The 20,204-nt window shown below is 41.9% G+C and overlaps 3 protein-coding genes across 7 annotated transcripts in view; 1 reads left to right on the forward strand and 2 right to left on the reverse strand.

Moving 5' to 3' along the window:
- The window catches only part of LOC107265678 (voltage-dependent calcium channel gamma-7 subunit), a 62,450-nt gene extending 53,163 nt beyond the window's left edge, over positions 1-9,287 (reverse strand). The window contains exons 1-4 of one of the 3 annotated variants that reach the window (XM_015735383.2): positions 9,170-9,287; positions 9,015-9,103; positions 7,756-7,848; positions 6,179-7,686 (exon numbers count right to left, since the gene is read on the reverse strand). The gene's annotated coding sequence lies outside the window, so the exon portion shown is untranslated. Of the gene's footprint in view, positions 1-790; positions 1,002-6,178; positions 7,687-7,755; positions 7,849-9,014 lie in introns of all 3 variants that reach the window. The other 2 variants (XM_025082822.1, XM_025082821.1) reach the window with 2 other exon arrangements.
- Positions 2,060-3,477, reverse strand: LOC112494040. Its single transcript, XM_025082839.1, has 2 exons — positions 3,065-3,477; positions 2,060-2,990 (listed from the first exon to the last, which is right to left on the reverse strand). Exons 1-2 carry the CDS (start codon positions 3,303-3,305, stop codon positions 2,779-2,781), a joined length of 453 nt encoding a protein of 150 aa, XP_024938607.1. The 5' UTR covers positions 3,306-3,477; the 3' UTR covers positions 2,060-2,778.
- Positions 9,288-9,424: 137 nt separating the features above from the next.
- Positions 9,425-19,554, forward strand: LOC107265677 (prisilkin-39). Of its 3 annotated transcripts, none has more exons than XM_015735379.2 (5): positions 9,425-9,563; positions 10,543-10,618; positions 12,190-12,321; positions 12,413-12,505; positions 18,381-19,554. In XM_015735379.2, the coding sequence occupies exons 2-5, from the start codon at positions 10,543-10,545 to the stop codon at positions 19,415-19,417; spliced, it is 1,338 nt and encodes a 445-aa protein (XP_015590865.1). In that variant the 5' UTR covers positions 9,425-9,563; the 3' UTR covers positions 19,418-19,554. The 3 variants fall into 3 exon arrangements, with proteins under 3 accessions (XP_015590865.1, XP_024938588.1, XP_015590866.1); XM_025082820.1 differs by lacking the exon at positions 18,381-19,554 and adding an exon at positions 14,111-16,213 and having other exon boundaries at positions 9,429-9,563; XM_015735380.1 differs by lacking the exons at positions 9,425-9,563; positions 10,543-10,618; positions 12,190-12,321; positions 12,413-12,505 and adding an exon at positions 17,501-18,309.
- Positions 19,555-20,204: the final 650 nt, after the last annotated feature.

Raw genomic sequence — 20,204 nt, forward strand, 5'->3', positions numbered from 1 at the left:
TTTATACACCCTATACATACGGTACAATATAAAATGTAGAATAAATTTTGAAAAAAAGTGTCTGACAGTAATTTCGAAAATTTCCTAGAATTCCGAAAATTCATGCTTAACCTTTAATTGATGTGATCAAAATTTTGCGTTTTTACTGACTGACTGTATACATTGGTACCGTTGACATGGGTCCCAGGACCCACGACGTAAGTTAAGGGTTAACAAAGACAAGAATTATATACCAAATTCCCTAGTATGTTTCTCAATACTTTTATTTATCCCACAAGAACATCCCTCAACCCTTTTCAGGGATGACCACTCATCGTACGCATTTAACAAAGATAACAAGGCTTGATAGCATACCATACCACCCTGCTTTCCATAACTAGACAATGCTTGGACATCTCTCGACTAGCGTATATGTACAACCATATCACTTATGCTAATGTCCCTAGATGGCTGACAGAAATGAAATGTCCCTAGTAGCTGTACGAGGAGGAAGGAGACAACACAGTTTGTCATAAAATGACCAAAGTTATTCGCATTCGTCTGCCTCCGAGTAAGCAGGACCAACCCAAGCATTGTATACCTAGTACCATTCACTCTTGCATACCCTAAAATACGCGTGAGCAAAGATACCCGACTATTGAAAGATAAAAGATAAAAGATCAAAATATCAAAGTACAATCAGTGCTTTGAATAAAATGAAATATAAATAAATTCCCTAGTTTTTATTGGAGGGTTTTAATATATGCTAAGCGTTCCTTTTCAAAGGCCAGTGACAAAAATAAACTTTTACCTGCTTCTGGTCCATCCGTAAGGGATGCTGCACCGGATAGTTACAAGGATCCTCCAGAAGCAACCACTTCATCAATCTCCAACTTGGGAACTAATGTACATGTCTCGGCCGTTCGCCCGTGATTTACCATTTCTCCGCTTCCCGTAGTTGATGAGCGTAGCAACCCCCAGCATCCCGAACAACCACGACGCCAGTACAGCTTATGATAGATCTTGAACAGTGAACCGGTTCTGATAAATCTCAAGATTTCTTTCGTCGTTCGCAAAATTTACACCCATACTTGCCTCGATATTTCCAAAAATCTCAAAATAACTGTCTACAGGTTACCCCGCCATATATGAATTTCGAATAGGGAATTATGAAAATTAAAATTATCCAAACGTCATGTAAAATAGTTTCAGTGATAACGATGATTGATAACCGTATCCTTCATAATTCACTGTCCCGATAACGTTCCCGAGGAAGTCTAATGATCGATGTCAGGAATATCCACGAAATTCGAAGGATCATTTACATCTGAATGTAACAACAGGACTGTATCCCGTCCTGTATTCCGATCCCGTTCATTAAATCTATAGAAACTCCGGACCATTTCAATGACGGAAAATCTCCATGTGCTACGGATTTGCATTTCTGCGCTTGAATATGTATACGGCATAATGTACTAACGTTACGTAATTCACAATACGAATGTAGAGTTTCGATTGAATAATCGATAAGCCAGCATCCCGACTTTGAGACTTCCGCCTATCACGTACTTCTGATCCTCTTGGATTTAATCCTTCCCCTCTCAGAGAGATACGATTCTCCGAGCAATATACACGGTAAGCACACGTGGTACGACACGAGAGGGACAGGAAGTAGACGTCTCCTGTCTCTGCAGATACCTTTTGTACAGCAAACACTACACGGTCCATAGGATGTACCAAGAACAAACTGAACTCTGCCTCATTCCGATTTCCGAGTAGCCAGTGTCTCTGCTTCAGACAAAGCTTTTCAGTCAATTTACACGAAAATCGTTCTCAATCGGCGACTGAACTCATTGTCGTGTTGTCACTACGAGAGATCACGTACGAGAACAGTAGCCGAGTGTTATCAAAGGAATCGAGTGAGACCTTTTTTTACAACCCTGTCGATTTTTATTGGCATCGAGTCGACTGTAGATACAGGTTTCATTCGAGAAAATACTCTGCTCCAATTTGCATATTTCTATCTTCCGCCCTGTGACGTGTGTGATATTGCATAATGGATGCGTCGTTTCTACGAATAACAGACATTCCTTTTCTCCTCGAAGCTGCGGGAGCAAAAATGTATGTATTACTCAAACGACGCCTGGTCGCGTGTTCCATAATGGAGTCCCGTAAGGATAACCTCAAAAAACACTTACGTGTAAATGATCATGTCAGGTACAGGAGCTGTGAATTCCTCTAACGTGAAGTATTGAAATCATATTAGTGCCAGGTACATAGGTCACATATCTGCTTATTATACTATCGCAGAAGCCGCGGGGTGTGCGGGGGAGACACTTTTGGGATTCCTCAGGCTCAGAGCGGTCATTCTTCCACGAGTGGGCGCCCATATCGGCCTCTTGGACCATCTCCTGTTTTACTCGTTTGTATCCTTTTATTTCCATATTTATTTCTTGTTTTGTCCTACACCCGTGTTCCTTACTTTGCTACTTTTCTTTTTTTTAATTCGTGATTCTTTCTGTGCTTTCCTTATTTCTTTCTTTCTGCCTGCTTCCTTCTGTTCCGTTCTCGTTTATTTTCATTGTGCGCGCTTTATTTTTCTTAATTCTTTGGTTAGGCCGAGCATATTTCTTCGAGTAATCATAATAGGGTAGTTCATTCTGTTAGAGAGACGCACGTGGACTGTGCTGACGGGGGTCGCCCCTCGGTCTCATCTGCTGAGCTTGCTCAGGAGGTCTGGCCCAGGTTGTGGTCGCAATATGGTCTCTCCGGACCTCCCGACGGGGGTCTTAAGCAGCCTTAGGGTGCTACGACCATCTTGCGAGCAGTCAATCTAGCCGGGTGTCTATCTTTCGCGATTGTACTATATTTTGTTCGCTTTCCTGAAAACGCTGCAAGACGTCGCTGACCCTTGAGCACTTGTGTGGGTGGAGACCTACGTGTCGGTAGGAGGTCGGAGGGTCCGTTGGCTCTGGGCAAAGTGGCTGCCTTTGCTCGTGTTCCTGGGTTAGCTTCACTTGAGGTAGTATCGGTTCTTTTGATTAAAGTCTCTGTCGGATACGAGAGGCTTTCGCGTTTAGCTTACCTTCTGCGTCTTTCTTGTCGCCTGGTCCAGCTTCCTTTCGTTCCTGAGATTTTTCCCCTGGTCTCTTCAACGCAGACATCTCAGGACTGGGGGGCTTTTTTCCCTGAACCCCCAAAACACGGTCCTCCGTCGGATCTCGGGGGGAGGGGGGGGGTCGTGGCTCCTTCGTGGAGAGGTACGACCTCACGGAACTGAACGGGTAGGGGCCCATTTCAGAAGATCCTTCTTCTATCTTCTTCATTCTTTTTCCAATTTTGAATCTCCTTTCCTCTGTTATCAACGTTCTCCTTTTTTCCACGGGTCATCCGACTAATTATCGAAAGTCTAACTTTAAACACTCGCACTACAACTTTCACCTACGTTCTACTCGCATGGCAAATCAGAGCTTCCCAATTTATCTCAATTTTCTTTTTTTTTTTTTTTTTTTTTTTTTTTTTTTTTTTTTTTTTTTTTTTTTTTTTTTTTTTTTTTTTTTTTTCGTTATCCGAAAGCTGTATTGGTTTGACAATTGTAAACGTATTTTGAAAATTTTTTCATTTACTTCTCGAACTTTATTCAATTTATTTCTCTCGTCAGTCCAATGCACTTTCCTTGGTAGTCCGATTGGCTATACAAGTCTCGGCGATATTACAGTTTGTAACTATTTTAGAGAATAGTTAAAGAGACCGCCGAGTGCCACTTTGAAACGATAACCCGCTGAATGAGCAGTGCATTTTACGGTAGCAAAGTTAGCGAGCGAGAAGAGCGATCTGTGTGCTCGGGGAACTTCGAAATTCTTTGAGACTAGTTCCCGGCGTGGAGCAATGGCTGCCTTTGCGTGATGCGAGATACAGAGGGAAGAAGAGGTAAACGGCGGAATATAGAGAAGAACTGAGTAAAAAGAATAAAAGGAAAAAATTATACTACTAGGACCTAAAAAAAAATTTGCCAAATTCATTTTTACTACTCGTAAAATTTCAAGCCCTGCTTGTAACCTTTGCGCAATGCAGTAGCAATTAAACGTTCGCAATTTCGGTACCAAGCAAAATGGTTGCGGTCGTGTAACACGTAGAAAGGCGCGAGTGACTGCGAGATTCAAAGTTAACAGTACCGATAGTACAGTAGGAGAAATTCTTTGTTATCTAGGGAAAAAAATCAGACTATATCTTAAGACAAGCTTAAATACTGCGTCAGGTAAATTCCCTAGGGACGCCTTCGCGCAGTTTAAAATTTTTATCTCATCTCCTTCGGGAACCACCCTATCTCCCGTGTCCCTCACGGGAGATGAAAATACGTTTCGCAGATATCCAGGGACATTTGACAAAAGGAAATAAAAGGGAATTTCAGAAAAGGGGGAAAAAAAAAAGTAACCAAGGAAACTAGATGGGCAGGAAGGGACCAATTGGTAGCAGTAAAGCCAATCGAACGGGACCGGAAATCAAGATGGTTTACAATTCGAGATCGTAATTTCCGTATCTCGTGTCGTATGAACAAGTTTCAATTTGAATCGTTCCTTTGCGATCCTAGGACGGACCTCGTGGAGGATGCGACGTCGCGCTGATCCTCCAGGGCGTCGGGCGACGTTCATTTTTATTCAAGACGCCGTCGGATGCTGAGGAAAAGGAACATTGAGGAATATAGATGGGGGTAAAGAGAATGAAAAAAAGTCAGAGGGTGAGACATGGTACAGCGAGGGACGTTAGACGACGCCGTCAAAATGGCACCTCCTCAGGGACATCTACGCGTACAGCATCCACTGCATAGCATGTAAGATGCATCAGATCTTCATGTCGCCTGCACAGTGCGCACTCTTCAGTTATAAATGCTGCTTTCAAGGAATGAGAATAAACATTCTTTTCTGTTCCATGGATATCACGATTTTATCGTTAAACATATACGACTATACCTGGTGTCAAAAATGACTCGGATGAAGTAAATTCAATTGCAGCTGCAATTACGTTACACCGTGCTGCATACCCGTCAGACTTCAGCTAGACTTCCGCTTCTGTGCCTGAGGTGCTTTGGGAACGTCTTAAGAAAAGCCTTGCCGAAGTCTGACAGACGTGAAGCGCAGATGCAACATACGTGCGATCACATTTGAATTTGTTTGACCAATCGCCGGAGTCATTATATTTTTCAATTTTTTCCAATAGACCCAGAAAGTCATATTGATACTTTGAAGTCCAGTTTCTGAAGTCCAATGCCTTGATCCTCGCTGCTGTCACGTGATTGGTCAACTTTATATGCTTGTATCTCGAAAACTAATTATCATATAACATTTTTGCCCTTGAACTTGTCGTTTAATTTCACTTCGAGAATACTAAAATATGGTCGGCGTGCGGCAATTTCAGGACACCCTGTATGTCAAATGTTTGTTCCACGTTAAATCCGCTGTTGCGTCACGGTCCCTTGCGATTTCTCCCCCAATGCGGCTAATTACGATTGTTCCGGTTATGCGATTCGCATTGTTTATTTTCGACGCGTTAACCATATCGGTATGCGCCAGAAATTAATGACCGTTCTACGATATCTATACATCGATGACCATTTATTATTCTCTCTCTATAACCCAATAGTGTGCAATGATCATTTTATTCAAAGCGATAATATATTTTCCGGATATCAATGGCTGCCGTGTAAGCTTCGTAACTGGGACCGATTTATATACCAGATGGCATTACTATAGAGAGGGTACGGTTTTTCCGTGTGGATGTACCTTTCGAATCTCTGGCTCTAGTGAAAAATTGTAAAATCACTGGCTGGTCCCAAACATATTCATCTGGAATAATTCAAGGGTGCACCTGTGGCCTGGAAAATCGACCTGCTGCATAAAGTGCAGATGATGCACGTAACTGCACTTCCTCTATGTGCATTTATCCTGCACCATTTGAATTTGGATGTGGCATATTTTTTTTTTCAAAATAATATATAATTTCGCAGCGTTTATACGTGACGTTAAAATTGTCATCGCCACCCTCAAGTTTCCTCCCCTGTATTCACTGCCAAAGGTCTTTAGGATAAACCGAGATGAATATTCAAATTTTAGTACCAGCATGCATCTTCCTGTTATGCTGTATATAGATACCTGGTGGAAATTTGTTTACCTGCAGATTATATAAATTAAAAAAAGCTCACCACTTTTTCTTCTCGTTCCTGGTCCACCGTGATGAATATTGCAGTTGCACTGTACACAAGATTTGTCAACACTGGTCGTTACGTAAACTGCAGATAAAGGGGGGTAGTTTTATTTCACAGTAGTAACTACGGGTTGTGAGCGATATTTTGAAAATTTTGCGAAAAAATCAAAAGAGCAAATGATTTAACGATAGAGAAAGAATGTAAAAATTTTTTAGCAGTTTCATTTGGCACGGCTGCTCTAAGAATTGTAGATTGGCAACGTTAAATCGCGAACGATTTGCATAAGGAACTCTGAAGTCTTTAACAGTGTTTTTACAAAGGATAAACCCGTTTCCATTGAGCGACACCAGGTCCGAGTCATTTACTATATATTATTATAACAGACGGATTGCGTAACGCGATCTTTCTACGAATAACGATTTCTATGAAGCGACAATTTGTTCCTGATCGCGATTCACCGTAGCGAGTTAAATTACACGTGAAAACACGGCCTGATCTTAAATCTCTAGAGATCATGGTACCGGCGACAATCCAGTCTCTTTGAAAGCAGTTTGAGAGATCCGAAAGATCTCCAGCTCTCATCTCGATCTAATCTCCTCGTAGATCCTAAGGATGCTGCGTAGCTTTGATTCATCCTTAGCTTTCAGCTTGTTTCCCTTAACGCTCGCATAAACCAGATCACTAAAGTTCTCCAAATTCGGATGAAAGTCTCCTGGCCGTATATCAAAAGCGTAGGATCAAAATTTTCTTAAGGTTCACCCTCAACGTGAAGTATGAGCGATTTTGCGACGGATAAGATATGAAAGTATGGACCCCCGGGGTACGTAGATGCTGCCCGGTCGCGGCAGTGAATTCGACTAGCTACGCTTGCTGCGGTCGACGCCCGTCACAGCGCCGTCATCCCTTTCCTCCTCAGCCTGGCGCCTGCCGCGAACCACCGTTATAGCCAGGCGTCGCAGCGCCGCAACGCCGATAGCGCCTAGACGCTCCCTGCGCGCCTACAACTCGCTTCCATCCAGCGAAAGTTCCTACGCGCATGATTCCTTCTACCAGTTGCCCGACGCCGAGCGTCGTCTCTCTCTCTTGGCTTTCTGAGGTGACCCAATGGCCGTGGATATTTGACTCGGTCGGTAACGAAACTTCCATAGGCCGAAAACTAGCGCCACAGTTAGGTTACCGACGGTGAAGATTCCTTTGATAGATACTTCACGGTAGAATACAATTTCTGAACTAAGGCTCTTTTTGTATTGGACGCGTACAAAGGCGTCGGGACGCCGATCCATATATCGATGTCCCGGTCAATTTCCGATCCGTTCTTGGTTATCCTTTTATTAAAAAGAAAATGGAGACTCGGGCAATTCCCTAGATAGTTCCTCTCGTATTCTCCAATACCCTTTGGCGACGCCTTCCTATACTCCGTAGCGACGCCCGACGATATATCACAAGACGTCGTCCTGGCTATCTTATTCCTTTGTCCTGGCCAGGACACCGTCGCACCAGGTTCCCTGGAATTTATAAGAACAACTGGAGATTAGGTTGTCAAGATTTTCAACGTGGATCCAACAAATTCATACCAGTCCCACGATCAGATGACTCTGACGTCGCTTCCGGTTTTTTCGGATTGGCAAAGTTTTTTTCCAAGTACTTCCGTGATCTTCTTGGGCGACCTAAAAAAAATTTGGAATTATTCCCTTGGGACTTTATGGTACTCCTCGCACATGCGAAATCATTTTTTGCTTCTTGTACGTTCAGACGCAAAGTGGAACCGAAGCTCATGGCGCTTCCGCCATTAAACGTACCGACCTAGCAGAATCCTTACGTCTCTTGAGTAAAAAACACGTGAATTTACGTAAACGTACTTAAAATCAGACGCGAGTAAAGCACAGTGCTTCCTGAATCTCGTGACGTCCGTACCTGAATACCTACAGTCTGCTATAGTCTATGCACTTTTTGCTTGTCATAAATGCAAAAGCTCATTGCAGCCTATACTACGTGTGCACTAGTATATCAGATTTATTTAACATAGAAAAAGCTTTGTTACTCGACTGTGCTTTCAGCGTCAAAGAGCTAAGCTTACATATGTACGTGGATAGAGACTAGTCAATGCATTTACTTCTATGTCTATATACTAAGTTATCTGTGCAGTGTATTTTGTAACCGTGGGAGTAAGAAAAGTGCATATATGCATGTGGCGAAATGGAATAAAAAATAGCCTGACTGCCGTTTCGATTGGAATTCGAGCAAGTTTCAATCAGCAGAATCGGCATTTTGCATATTCGAACGTAATAACAAGGCAACATTTACGAGGCGTCGTTCACGAGCATCGATAACCCAACCCGACAATGCGCAATTTTTTATTTTTTACTTTTATTCTCACGTTTTCATCGTAAAAAATACAAAGATTTTAATGAAATCTATCGAGAGTGCATATATGCATCATGGCGCGCACTGTAGGTTTAAATCATTCGACACAGCCGGCGCTCCTATATCTAATTACGACGAAGCTCCGATATGCATTGATTACCATCTATCTTTATACTCTTAAAGCACGTCAATATTAGCTATCATGGGTCTGTTTAAACCCATCCATCCTCTCGCCATACGACGGCTCATTTATAATCGTGACATCACTAGTTCTTCGCAAACGTCATTAAAGCATGACGTACCACGTTCTAGACGGCGCAATGCAGATGTCGCGCTGGTAGAGATCTCTCGAATATTCCTTCCACGAATAAAATCGTAAATGTAAAAACTGATAATCACAAAAATTGACAGTTTCAAAATAATCTAACAGTATCCACCCTCCCCTTTCGTCACTCCCTCTTCCCCTAACCTTTTTCCAGATCCTTCTCCTCCTTTGACATTTCAGCATCCATAGGCGACCTTTTCCCCACGTCATATGCCTCTCTCTGTCTCTCCCTACTAAAATAACAGTGTCTTTCCAAGTCCATAATAGCCTTTTCTATAAGCACTTGCCACTGAACTCACCAAAGCACGTATCCGTATATCAAGAGACACAACACAAACCCATATCTCCTACCCAGCCGTGCATATACTATAGCGTGGCCATTCGCGTAGCTCCATAATCCCTATTCCCGCTCAGTAGTCTATAACGGACTATAGACACGATCATCGTGACGTAGTCTCTCAACTCTCTCGCACTATTGGCTTCCATCTTTCTTTCTCTCACTCTCCCTCTCTCTCCATCTCGTATTTCGCAGTCGCTATTCTCCTCGTTTCTCCATCGAGAAACCGTGACCTTCCCTCTCCTTCGTAGCTACATACGCACGGGCCTCTCGGTAGCCATGCTGAATTTCACCACCCAACTGCCTCAGTGTCACAGTAACTTTGCTGTAGGATAGATCATCGCTCGGACGCTAAGGTACGTAGTGCTAATGTAATCGCGAGTTTAACGTTCTTTGAGCTACGCTTCAACACTCACTGTCACAGGACGCGTCAGCCATTTTGACAGCTTGTTAGCACCGTCTGATAATTTATTAAGCAAACGTTCGGTGCGATTGAATCTATTTCCTATGGAATCGTTGGTGCGTTTCGTTTCTTCGTATTATACGCAGTGTTTACGCCACGGCGTCACGTCTCCGAACCGTCGTGCATTGCGGTCTGCCAGTAGCGTATCTAGATTATTTTCGTATCCTTTATTTGTTGTGCTCCAGTTTTTGGTAATCGTGTTGTTCCGTAGTTTATAATTTTTCTTGACACTTTTGACAGCCTTGGCTTTTTGTTATTGACTTCTATTCCGATAAGTTCTCTGTTATTCAGAATTTTATTAGTCAATATTAGTGTAGCGATAGTGCAAACTACATGCTGTTTTCGTAACACGAATCTATGTTTCTTTTCTGATTGCGTGAACTATATTTACGTTCGTCTCTATTTATAGCGTCGTATTCCGTGAAATGTTTTTTTAGAAATCTTCCCTTTCAACGATCATATATGCGGCCTTATTTTTCCCACATGGTCGCAATAGTCTTCTCGTTGTAAAACGCGTAGCTAATCGTGAGTCAGACCCGAAGAAATTAGAAGGAATCTTTGGTAACAAAATAGTGAAAGACGAAATGATTAATCATTCTTCAGTCAGCATTGCTCTTGAGTACTCATAGTGGATTTCAATTCCCCCCCCGGAAGTCGTTGGACTTGGTGGCCTTTTGTTGAATTCTACATACTTCGGTGGCCTCCACTTTATCTTTATAACATAACTCTTATAGTATTGATGTTTATCATACTATATCATTCTGTAATAATATTGTTTATTAAAATTCAACTGAACACCAATACTAATTAAATACAGTTAAGACAATTGATTTTCTGTACTTTAACTCTTCTTTTTTTCCCTTCATTTCCAGATGTTCTCGAGGACGCTAGGTAGCGTCGGAACGCTATTCCTGTTTGCTTTCTTGGCCGGCGCCACTGCCTACTCCAGTAAGTCATCCCACGTTATCCCATATATAAAAAATCGAATATTCTCTCAACTCAATAACTCACCAAACCGTTCAATCTCAATGAACGCACAAGCTCTAATTTGAATTTCGTAGCAGTGACTCAGTCGCTCTAGGCCGTTCCTAAATTTCTTAACAATATACACAAGAAAACCACATAGCGTTGTCGTGATAAAAGACACGCCATTATGGGAAGCCGACTAATGCGCTAATTAGCAAAAAAAAAAAATTCTACATCGTTTCTACGAACTCGATTATACGTCGTTGTAATACCAATTCAAAATCATATACAGTTTATTCAATGTAAAAAAAAATCATATCCTGTTCTCTGTGACTAGGCACTACCTAGTCACATTAAAACCAACACTATATCCACTGACTATTTTCACTATCCTTCTGTTATGATTATCATTGCGCAACAACACGTAACGATCCTTCTTTCATGACCATCTACACGAAACGTGTCTTCGTCCTCCTCACAGACTTAGGACGAATATTAAATTGAGTTTAAATCCACGCATTAGTCAGCGTCGGTACTAGATTACTTTGTCCTAGGGTTAAACAAGGTACGTTTTCATTTGTCTCGAGTAGGTACGTATACTTAGCTGCCTAACTACCATTCATACAAGTAGCTACTCAGGTGAGCAAGTAGGTACCTAATTGTTGTATTCATTAGCCACACCTCTTGAGGTATAATAAGAGTGTTGCCAAGAGGACGTGGGGAAGAAAAAAAAATTTTAAAGGGGTTCTGCCGTTGCAAATGGGATGACGAAAGCGGGGATGACGGGGAACGACAATGACGTCACTAACAACGACACCGAAGAGCAGAACGACGTCGACAACGCTGAACGGTTGGGTGCGGTGGTCAACGCGGTGGCGTCGATAATTGAAAATTGATCAGTTTATACCCAAGGACGATCAAATAAAATTACGATTAGCTGCATTATGGGTTTGGTCGTCGTTCTGCAGGGGCAAACGTATCCTGGTATATTGCCGAGCTTCGGTCGATCTCATTATTTTTAGGAACGCCCTTACATAAAACAGCTGACTCTATGGCTGTATTCATATCTGTCGCACCGTCAGGTCAACGATGCAGTATAAAGCTATGGAGAGATAAAAAAAAGTGGCATCACCATCTGCCTTCCGTTGTAGGAGTCCAGCGGGTTTATATCTAGCAATTTATTGGGAATACTCGAAGTTATCTTACACCGACCTTACATGCTTTGTAGGACCTTGAGATATTTTTTATTCCTTTTCATCCAACTTCATGCGGATATCTTGGGAATTTTCAGTGGTCCTGCAAATTCCGTTCACCCTTCAGCCGATTTTGGAAACGCGTGCACGGCTTTGGATGGGAGAGAGATTTTGCGTCGAGGACGATTTCTCGCGGCATTGACGTTTTACTGTTTATGGTCGTAATCGACTGGGGTCAAGGTTAACCGGTTTGAGGAACGTCCAAAGCGATTTTATCAATGTTATACGAATTTTTAATATCTATGAATATGGACCTGGATGATTCGAATGATCGATTTAACGATTTTATATATTTTTCAGAATATGGCAGAACCTGCAGCGATATTGGGTGTCTTAGTAACGAGGTATGCGTCATGGCCGAGGATCCTTGCAATGGATATAGTCAGGAATGCGGACGTTATCCAACTTGCAAGAGATCGTCCGAATCTGGACGTGAGTATTTTTATTAAATTATCGGTGATCGATAAATATTATTCATGACGAGTGAAATTTTTTAATCCGACTGTACCGCCTTACTTTACAGAGCAAAGCTGTCAAACTATGATCTGTCCTAGCGGACAATACTGCAAGTCGCAGAATGGCAGACCCACGTGTGTCAGCACGGCACCCAATCAAGGTAAGTGTCGAAGATCGACAAAAATACGAATTTTGAATTTTTATTCGTCACCGAAATGACGAATCCATCGTTAACCGGAAAAATGTGGTTTTTTCTTTTCCTCAATGGACTCTTTGGTGTATAATCATGTTCTTTTCATTTCTTTGAATTCATCAGCATATTCTGCCTTTTCTCAATGTCCAAGCAGTGTGCTGCGCATGCGGTTCGATTGAACTTTTCTTTTATTTATAATTTTCCATATATGTGCACAGGATATAATTCTGTGTCATCTGATACGGCTTGGAATATAAGGTATGGGATGGATACAGAAGCGAAACAAAGGGCTTAATTCTTAGGGAGAGACGTTCAGGCTACGGATGAAGAAATAGAAGCGATTATGTGATAGACATTTTTTAGTATCGATCCCGTATTTTTTTCTAATTCAATTGGCTGCCACACTCGGTGACTATTGTACATATCCTGGTGATGGAATCCTTATTCTGGGAAATTATGCATGCTGTGGTCTCGTTGTTATCTTTAAAAAAAAAGTGTTAACTCAAACGCACGCCTACTGTACCTAATAGCTTCTGCTATCGCGTTGCCAGCATCCTCGATCCTTGATGTTATTGATATTGGTTAAAACGGATAAGTAATTAGAATGAAACAAAAAATGTGTATCCAAGCATTTTGTATTTGTGTCAACAAGCGCGTACGTTTTATTTACCGTTTCGACAATTTTCGACAAATTAACGTCCATTCATTCACGAAAATCAATTGGCAATCGCGCGACAAAACGTTTATTCAAGAGGAACACGTGAAAACAGTGTATATAACAAGGGACGGAGAGTGACTGGAGGTTGACTTCATAATCCAAAATTTACATCAGGGGTTCATGAAAAAATATTTCAAGTAGGGCATTTGGTGTTTTAAGTGAAAAAAAAAATGTAAAAAGTTAAAAGAACACTGTCAATAATTCCAAGAAAACGGTATAGATTATACGTATAGTCGATAAACAGATAGTCAACATTCAATAACTAAATTTAATTAAAAAATCATCAGAGGTCCCTACCTATATCCGTTTCATTAAAACCCCCCTATAGGAAACTCCGTAACTCTACGTTTCCTTCGTCCCCCTTACACCCGTCCCCAGATTACGCTTACGGAACCGGAAGTTCGACTCCGTACGCATTTTCACGTGCGCGACTATGCGAACGTCTGCACGCTTAATCCTATCGATAATAGACACCAGTGTGCGTGGGTGATGATGAGAATGCCACGTGTGAAAAAAAAAACGACTCCTTTCCCCGAAGCACGACAAAAAAAAATTGCACGAGCACAAAGTAGTTGTACACCTCCTCACTTGATTTAACAAGATAAACGTCCCAGTGGCTGGACACCCGAACGCTATGGTTCCGGACCCTGGACGTAGAAACCGCATTTCCATTTCCCTTGCACACTAAGGCTACACTGGTAATTGCTCCCTAGGGAGATAAAGCTGAGCATCGGAAGGAAGATCTCTTTTGCATACGCACGCTTTGTCTGGTAACTGGGACGTATCCTGCCACTGTGACCTTTACCCTTAGGATATGGAAAAAGAAAACAGGTTTCTAACACGGCAGTGGTTAGGCATTTGTGGCAACGCTATGGCGAGCTTTGACGGAACGGCCGGGAAACGGCATTTTGCAGAGTACGAATCGGCAGGCGTGGACAGCGTGAACGGTCACAAGACTAATGGCGCCGGTGGAAACGCGGCCGAACGTGGATCGCAGTCCTCGAGCACGAATGCGAAAGTGAATGCGAACAATGATCCATACGCAAACGCTAACGCGCCGCCCGCTCCGCCCCAGCAGGGACACGATCGTCCCGTTAATTCATGGACGAACTTGGGATACCCTCCAAGCGGAACCGGAAGCTCGAGCGGCAACAGCGGCTACAATCCCAGTTCCTCTAACAGCGCATCGGGATATCCAGCTGCTCGTCCGCCTTATCCGACTTACAATCGTATGCCGGTTCCTGGACAAACCAATTATCCGCAGGCTTCGTATCCGTCTCAAGGGCAGCCTGGCTATCCTCAGCAACCTCAGCAGCCCGGCTATCCTGGTTATCCTCAGCAGCCTCAGCCCGCTGGTTATCCTGGCTATCCTCAGCAGCCCGGCTATCCTGGTTATCCTCAACAATCGGGATATCCACAGCAACAGTATCCCGGTGGCTCGGGACAGCGATATCCCGCTGGACAGTATCCTGGTCATCAGAATTATCCTTACTCGAATCGCGGTCACAATTACAACCTGAATTCGGGTTATCGCAAGAGCGACGCGCAGGCTGTGGCGCCTGGGTCGTTATCGACGTTCCTTTTACTCTGTACCCTAGTGTCCGTAATCGTGAACTATCGTTCGTGATTTGATTTAAAGAAATTGCAGGAAGATCCTTTTGTCGTTCCTTTGAACTCTTCTTTTTATCGGTTATCAGGAGTTCATCCTGTTCGGATACGTTACCCGGATCCTTGAGTGTCACTGACCCGATATATCGACAAATCCCAAACTAACCAGGAATGGCGCATTGTAAAAAAGAGATTTTTAAATTATTTTGATTTTCATGAAATTTGGTATCTTGAGGTTTTTTTTTGAGATTTTTTGGAATACGAAGTCTGACAAATTGTTTATTTTCGAACAGTTGAGAAATGCACGGTTCTTTCAGTAACAATGCCAAACGCTAATTCTATAATTTTTGCTTTTTTTCGATCAGCTGGTTGGATCGGCTATTTTGAATTTTGAAAGAATCGGATCGCGCAAAAATACTTTGAGAGTTATCCAAAAGTCTTGGTCAGGTTGTTGTAATTGTTTGAATTTGACACTCGAGGGCTCGAGGATATCCAGTGTATAATTGCATACGAGTGCGATTACCGTGTGACTGTAGCCGCTCTTGAGCTTTAATCGTAAGATTGATGAATAAGAAGACATCATTGAATGAGACAAATTCTGTACACGTGCGAACGTCTAAGATAGGAAATTTCATCTTCGTCCAAACGGCACGCAGCATCAGCTCAAATTCGTTCCTTAGAATTGTTGTAGGAGAAGAAAAAGAAAACATTGAAGCAGAACAAGAAAAATCGTATTTCCAACTAAAAATAGAATTGAACGAGATAAATCAATTCTCTGGGCATTATATGAGCGTCGTCAATTTTTTTTTTTTTTTTTCACGTCGGATGAACTTTCCATTCTAGTGCCAGCATCGCATGTTGCTTTGTAAATTAGAAAAAAAAAAAAAACATTTTACACTGTACGATATTTACCTGTAATTGTAATTACTCGCGTATTCTCTATAGTTGTATATTTTCTATATGTAATATATGTAACTCCGTGCAAAGCGCCAATCCAGACGCGTACGTCCTACATTACACTGAAGTTCAGTAGGGCAATCGAGTTATTTATTCGTTATCTCTTATCAAACCCGGTTTAATGATAAAATGGCAGCGGTTGCGTTGTTCAGTCAGACATTGAACGAGGGATGAATTACGATGGGAACGTGGGTCGAGGGGGAGTGGGTGGTAGAGGGTGAAAATTGTATAGTATGTTTCACCAGAAATCGGCAATAACTTTTACTACGTTCGAAGCCCAGCTGGAATATTTTGACATTACATTAGGTTTTACCGAGTCGCAGTAATTTTTATAACTGTAAAAAAAAGATTTGATAATTATAATAAAAATTACTGTCAGTAGTAAAAATTAATTTTTCAACAGTTTATTTTTTAAATTAGTGTTATCGTTACACAATGTCATCTCAAGCTACACGGCAACCGGAAATGCTGTTATTAAAAAGATTTAAGACCAACTGAAATTTGAGAATAACACTTTTAGCTTACTATGGAGGAATTATGCTGTGATGAAATTTCGTTATCTTAACGTAGTAATTTTTACTACTGTTATGATAAAAATATATATATATACAATCAGAGTAGAAAAAATTGCAATGGCAATAGTAAAAAAATTGCTGTATCGTCATACTTTGTTTTTTTTGGTAAAAAATCAAGATTTAAAATTGTTACGTGACGTAGAAAATATTACCATATTTGGATAGTAAAAAAAGGGAAACACGTAGTTTATAAATGAATTAAAAATTTCATCGTAAGGCTAGATGTATTTCAGCGCTATTTAAAAAAAAAAAGCCAGTTATTTCTACTAGAAAATACGTGGGTCATTACGCTTGTTCTGTATTTATCCCAGTATTCAAAATTGAAAGTAAATTACGCAACTTCAAATTACTTTTATAAGACATATTGAGAAAAAGCAGAAGCCATACGTTAGTGTCGCGGCACCCAATCTTATCACTATGAACTTTGCCGTGACGTTATCTCGCGGCCGGACCTGACCGCAAGAACGTGGTTAAATACGCAGTAGGTTAAAAGCGGTTGTGGTCAAAAGATTTCTTTCAAGGTTAGCTAACCAAATTTGCACGTTTTTTTGAGAAAATACGTACAAAAGATCGATTAATTTCGTAAGACGAAACTTCACGCGAAGGCAAATACTTGATTTTTGAAAAATATCAAATTTGAGTCTGATTTTACGAAATCGTAAGAAATTCGATTTTCGTGATATCCCTTTTTTCAAAATATTGAAAGAAGAATATTGAGTGCAAATAAGTAAGGTTGAGTTAACGTACCGTCGACAGCACCGTCTGCAAGAAGACCTGGACCGTATCCTCGGGTACGACCATATCCGGTGAACCGAACTACACTACCGCCACCTACACCTCCACCAAGGTCATCATCCTACGGAGGGAACCGGAACAGGATTAGAACCAGTTCCATCTGGAGTCGTCTTTTTGGAAACGATGTTGATAACGCAGGAAAGACTTCCGGTGGACGTCATGGAACTAACGGTGGATCCTCCACTTCCGGTCACTCTTCAGGAGATGACTACTACAAGACCCACACTTCGACCGACGATCAAGGAAATAAAGTTTGGCGATTTTCTGGTTAATTGACATTCGAAATGGTAATTGAAAATTAATCAAATGGATAATCTAATGGCGACGGACTTCCAATTATACTTTCGAAAAAAATTATTCAAGAGACAACTGGATGTTTCTTTAATGCGACAAGAAGATTACTCGCAAGACCGCTTCGGTTTCGAGATGTCAAATGAGAATCCTCGAGATTGCTATTACTTAACTATACTCGTGCTATATTGTTACGCACAAAAATATGTATCCTCCATTTTAATTACGGCTATCAAGGCCAATTTTCACGATAAAACTCGTCCCAAAAACTTAATGGTGCCACCGAGAGAAGCATTTCCGTTTCCTCTGATTACGAATGTGCCTTTATCATTAACGTACCTTCCATAATGCGGTACTTAATATATACTATTAATAGTCATATATGCCAAATATAATGAGCTTTCTGAACACGAAACTTGTATAATTGCGCTTTTCACTTATTCTATCTATTGTAATTCGCTATTAATTATATCTGATAATACTTTCATTTTTATCCGTTAATCGCCAAGAAACAAACTGCCGGGGACCTTCATACTCGTCTGAGTCAGTATGGCTGTTTCTACTTAAGGATTGAGTGATCGAGATGCATGTTCATATATAAATTATTGTACATACCTTAATGGGATTAACCCGAGATGAGAATGAGCTTTCTTGAGATTTGGTACGGACGGCATAAGGGAGGAGAAATGCTTGGGCGTTATCTGATTGGCTACCGGCATGAGGGCCCTCAGGAAATTTAAGGGATGAGATGCGAGGATGTACATAGATGAAGTGGATCATTCAGGATGACCTGAATAGACTTAACGAGGTCAGCAGTGTTGGACTTGGTACGGCATGCGCGGATGAACCTGATGAACTGCAAGCTTTTAGTAATTAGTAACGTACGAAATTTTTGCAGAAAATGATAATGGAGGTGGGACGGAGACGTCTAAGAAGCAGAGCGTAAGCGAAACGGAAGCTGCGTCCAGTGGAAGTTCAGGATCCTCGGCTGGTCATGGATATCCAGCCGGTTCGGGTTATCCCATTAACGAATCTAGTTCTGCCTCCGGAACAGGGTCCTACCCTGGATATCCTAGTTTGAGAGCATCTGCCTACCCGTCGTATTCTATGTATCCATCTAGTTCCTCTAGGAATCCTTCTAGTGGCTCTTCGGGATATCCTGCTGGGTCTGGATACCCTGGTACAAGCTCTTCCGGTTATCCGTCTTCTGGATCTTCGATTAATTCTAATGAACCAGTAAGAAGAAGACAGACTAGTCCTGTAAATTCAGGATATCCTAGTTCTGGATCCTCTGGTTATCCAAGTTCCGGATCTTCGGGTTACCCTAGTTCCGGCTCTTCGGGATATCCTAGTTCTGGATCGTCCGGTTATCCTAGTTCCGGCTCTTCGGGATACCCCAGTTCCGGCTCTTCGGGATACCCCAGTTCCGGCTCTTCGGGATACCCCAGTTCCGGCTCTTCGGGATACCCTAGCTCAGGATCCTCACGTTATCCTAGTTCAGGTTCGTCTGGATATCCCAGCTCTGGATCGTCTGGATATCCCAGCTCTGGATCATCTGGGTACCCTAGCTCAGGATACCCCAGTAACGAATCTCAAATGCGAAGAACATCAACGGGTACAGTAAACGCAGGTTATCCACAATCCCAATCTGGTTATCCACCCGTTCAGTCCGGTTATCCTAGACCACCATCGGGATATCCCGGATCGCCGTCAGGTTATCCTGGTGCTCCTTCCGGTTATCCATCTGGCGGACAAGCACCTTACGGAAACAATCAATACGGCGGTGGATACTACAATCAAAACTATCCTAACTACCAGACTCCAGCACCTCCTCCAAAAAAACCAGGTCTTCGGGATCAGCTAACAGGATTCGTGAAGAACATAGCACAGAGTGTGCTCACTCAGACGATCATCGACGCCGTCAAGAAACACTGACGCAACTAACTCAATATCTAACATCCTGACGTGTACAACGTTCATGCTATATATATCTTAGTACAATTCCAGAATCCCCTCAGGGAAACATACAGTCAATGAGTAAATTTATAAATAAATTTATATCTCGAAGATAAGTCACCCCTGTGGTGCCATCTTTTGTCAATTCACAACGTAACACGTGTCTACCAAAAGAATCTTAATTCTGACAACAGCAGCGTCATTATTTTGTCTCGTTACTTGGTTCATTTTATCAGGTAAGTATGCGGCCGTAATGAAATTCACGGGAGAGGAATCGCAATCCGGAAAGGCGTGCCAAGGCTGTCTTTCACGGATAATACCACTTACAACGTGAGGTAGTAACATGCCGTTAGACGGAAGCTTTTAGGTGTTGCTAAATTATAAATGAACGGGTTGAGGGCGCACCGACCTCAGGATTTACAAATCCAATATGGATCAAGCTTGACCATAGTGACAATGGAGTGGAATACGCTATAATAAATGGTAAGATTATATATACATATATATATGACGTTAAACCGAAGTTGAGCTTTAGATGGGATTTGAGTCTGGTTTTCAGTTTCAGTTTATCGATCCAACATTTTGCAAGTACACCTTAACCCTTTCATCGGTTTACAGACTTAAGCTTGCAAGCTTTAATTTATCACTGGACAACGGATTTAGTAAAGAACTATTATTTACCATGGCAGCAAGTAAATGCTCGGGTTATTCTACGAATTTTGAATGTCGAATGATCGATATATTTGTTTTCCATGAAATTGAAAAC

Source organism: Cephus cinctus, unplaced genomic scaffold (genome assembly GCF_000341935.2).
Source record: "Cephus cinctus unplaced genomic scaffold, Ccin1 Ccin1_scaffold0230, whole genome shotgun sequence".
NCBI classification, from domain to species: domain Eukaryota; kingdom Metazoa; phylum Arthropoda; class Insecta; order Hymenoptera; family Cephidae; genus Cephus; species Cephus cinctus.

Bases quoted from the DNA above. Each gene is read 5' to 3' on its own strand.
- LOC112494040 (XM_025082839.1), bottom strand. From the start codon at position 3,305: ATGAAGAAGATAGAAGAAGGATCTTCTGAAATGGGCCCCTACCCGTTC. The intron at 2,991-3,064 runs GTAAGCTAAACG...CCTCAAGTGAAG, and splicing joins CGACAAGAAAGACGCAGAAG to CTAACCCAGGAACACGAGCA.
- LOC107265677 (XM_015735379.2), top strand. From the start codon at position 10,543: ATGTTCTCGAGGACGCTAGGTAGCGTCGGAACGCTATTCCTGTTTGCT. The intron at 10,619-12,189 runs GTAAGTCATCCC...TATATTTTTCAG, and splicing joins CGGCGCCACTGCCTACTCCA to AATATGGCAGAACCTGCAGC. The intron at 12,322-12,412 runs GTGAGTATTTTT...CTTACTTTACAG, and splicing joins GAGATCGTCCGAATCTGGAC to AGCAAAGCTGTCAAACTATG.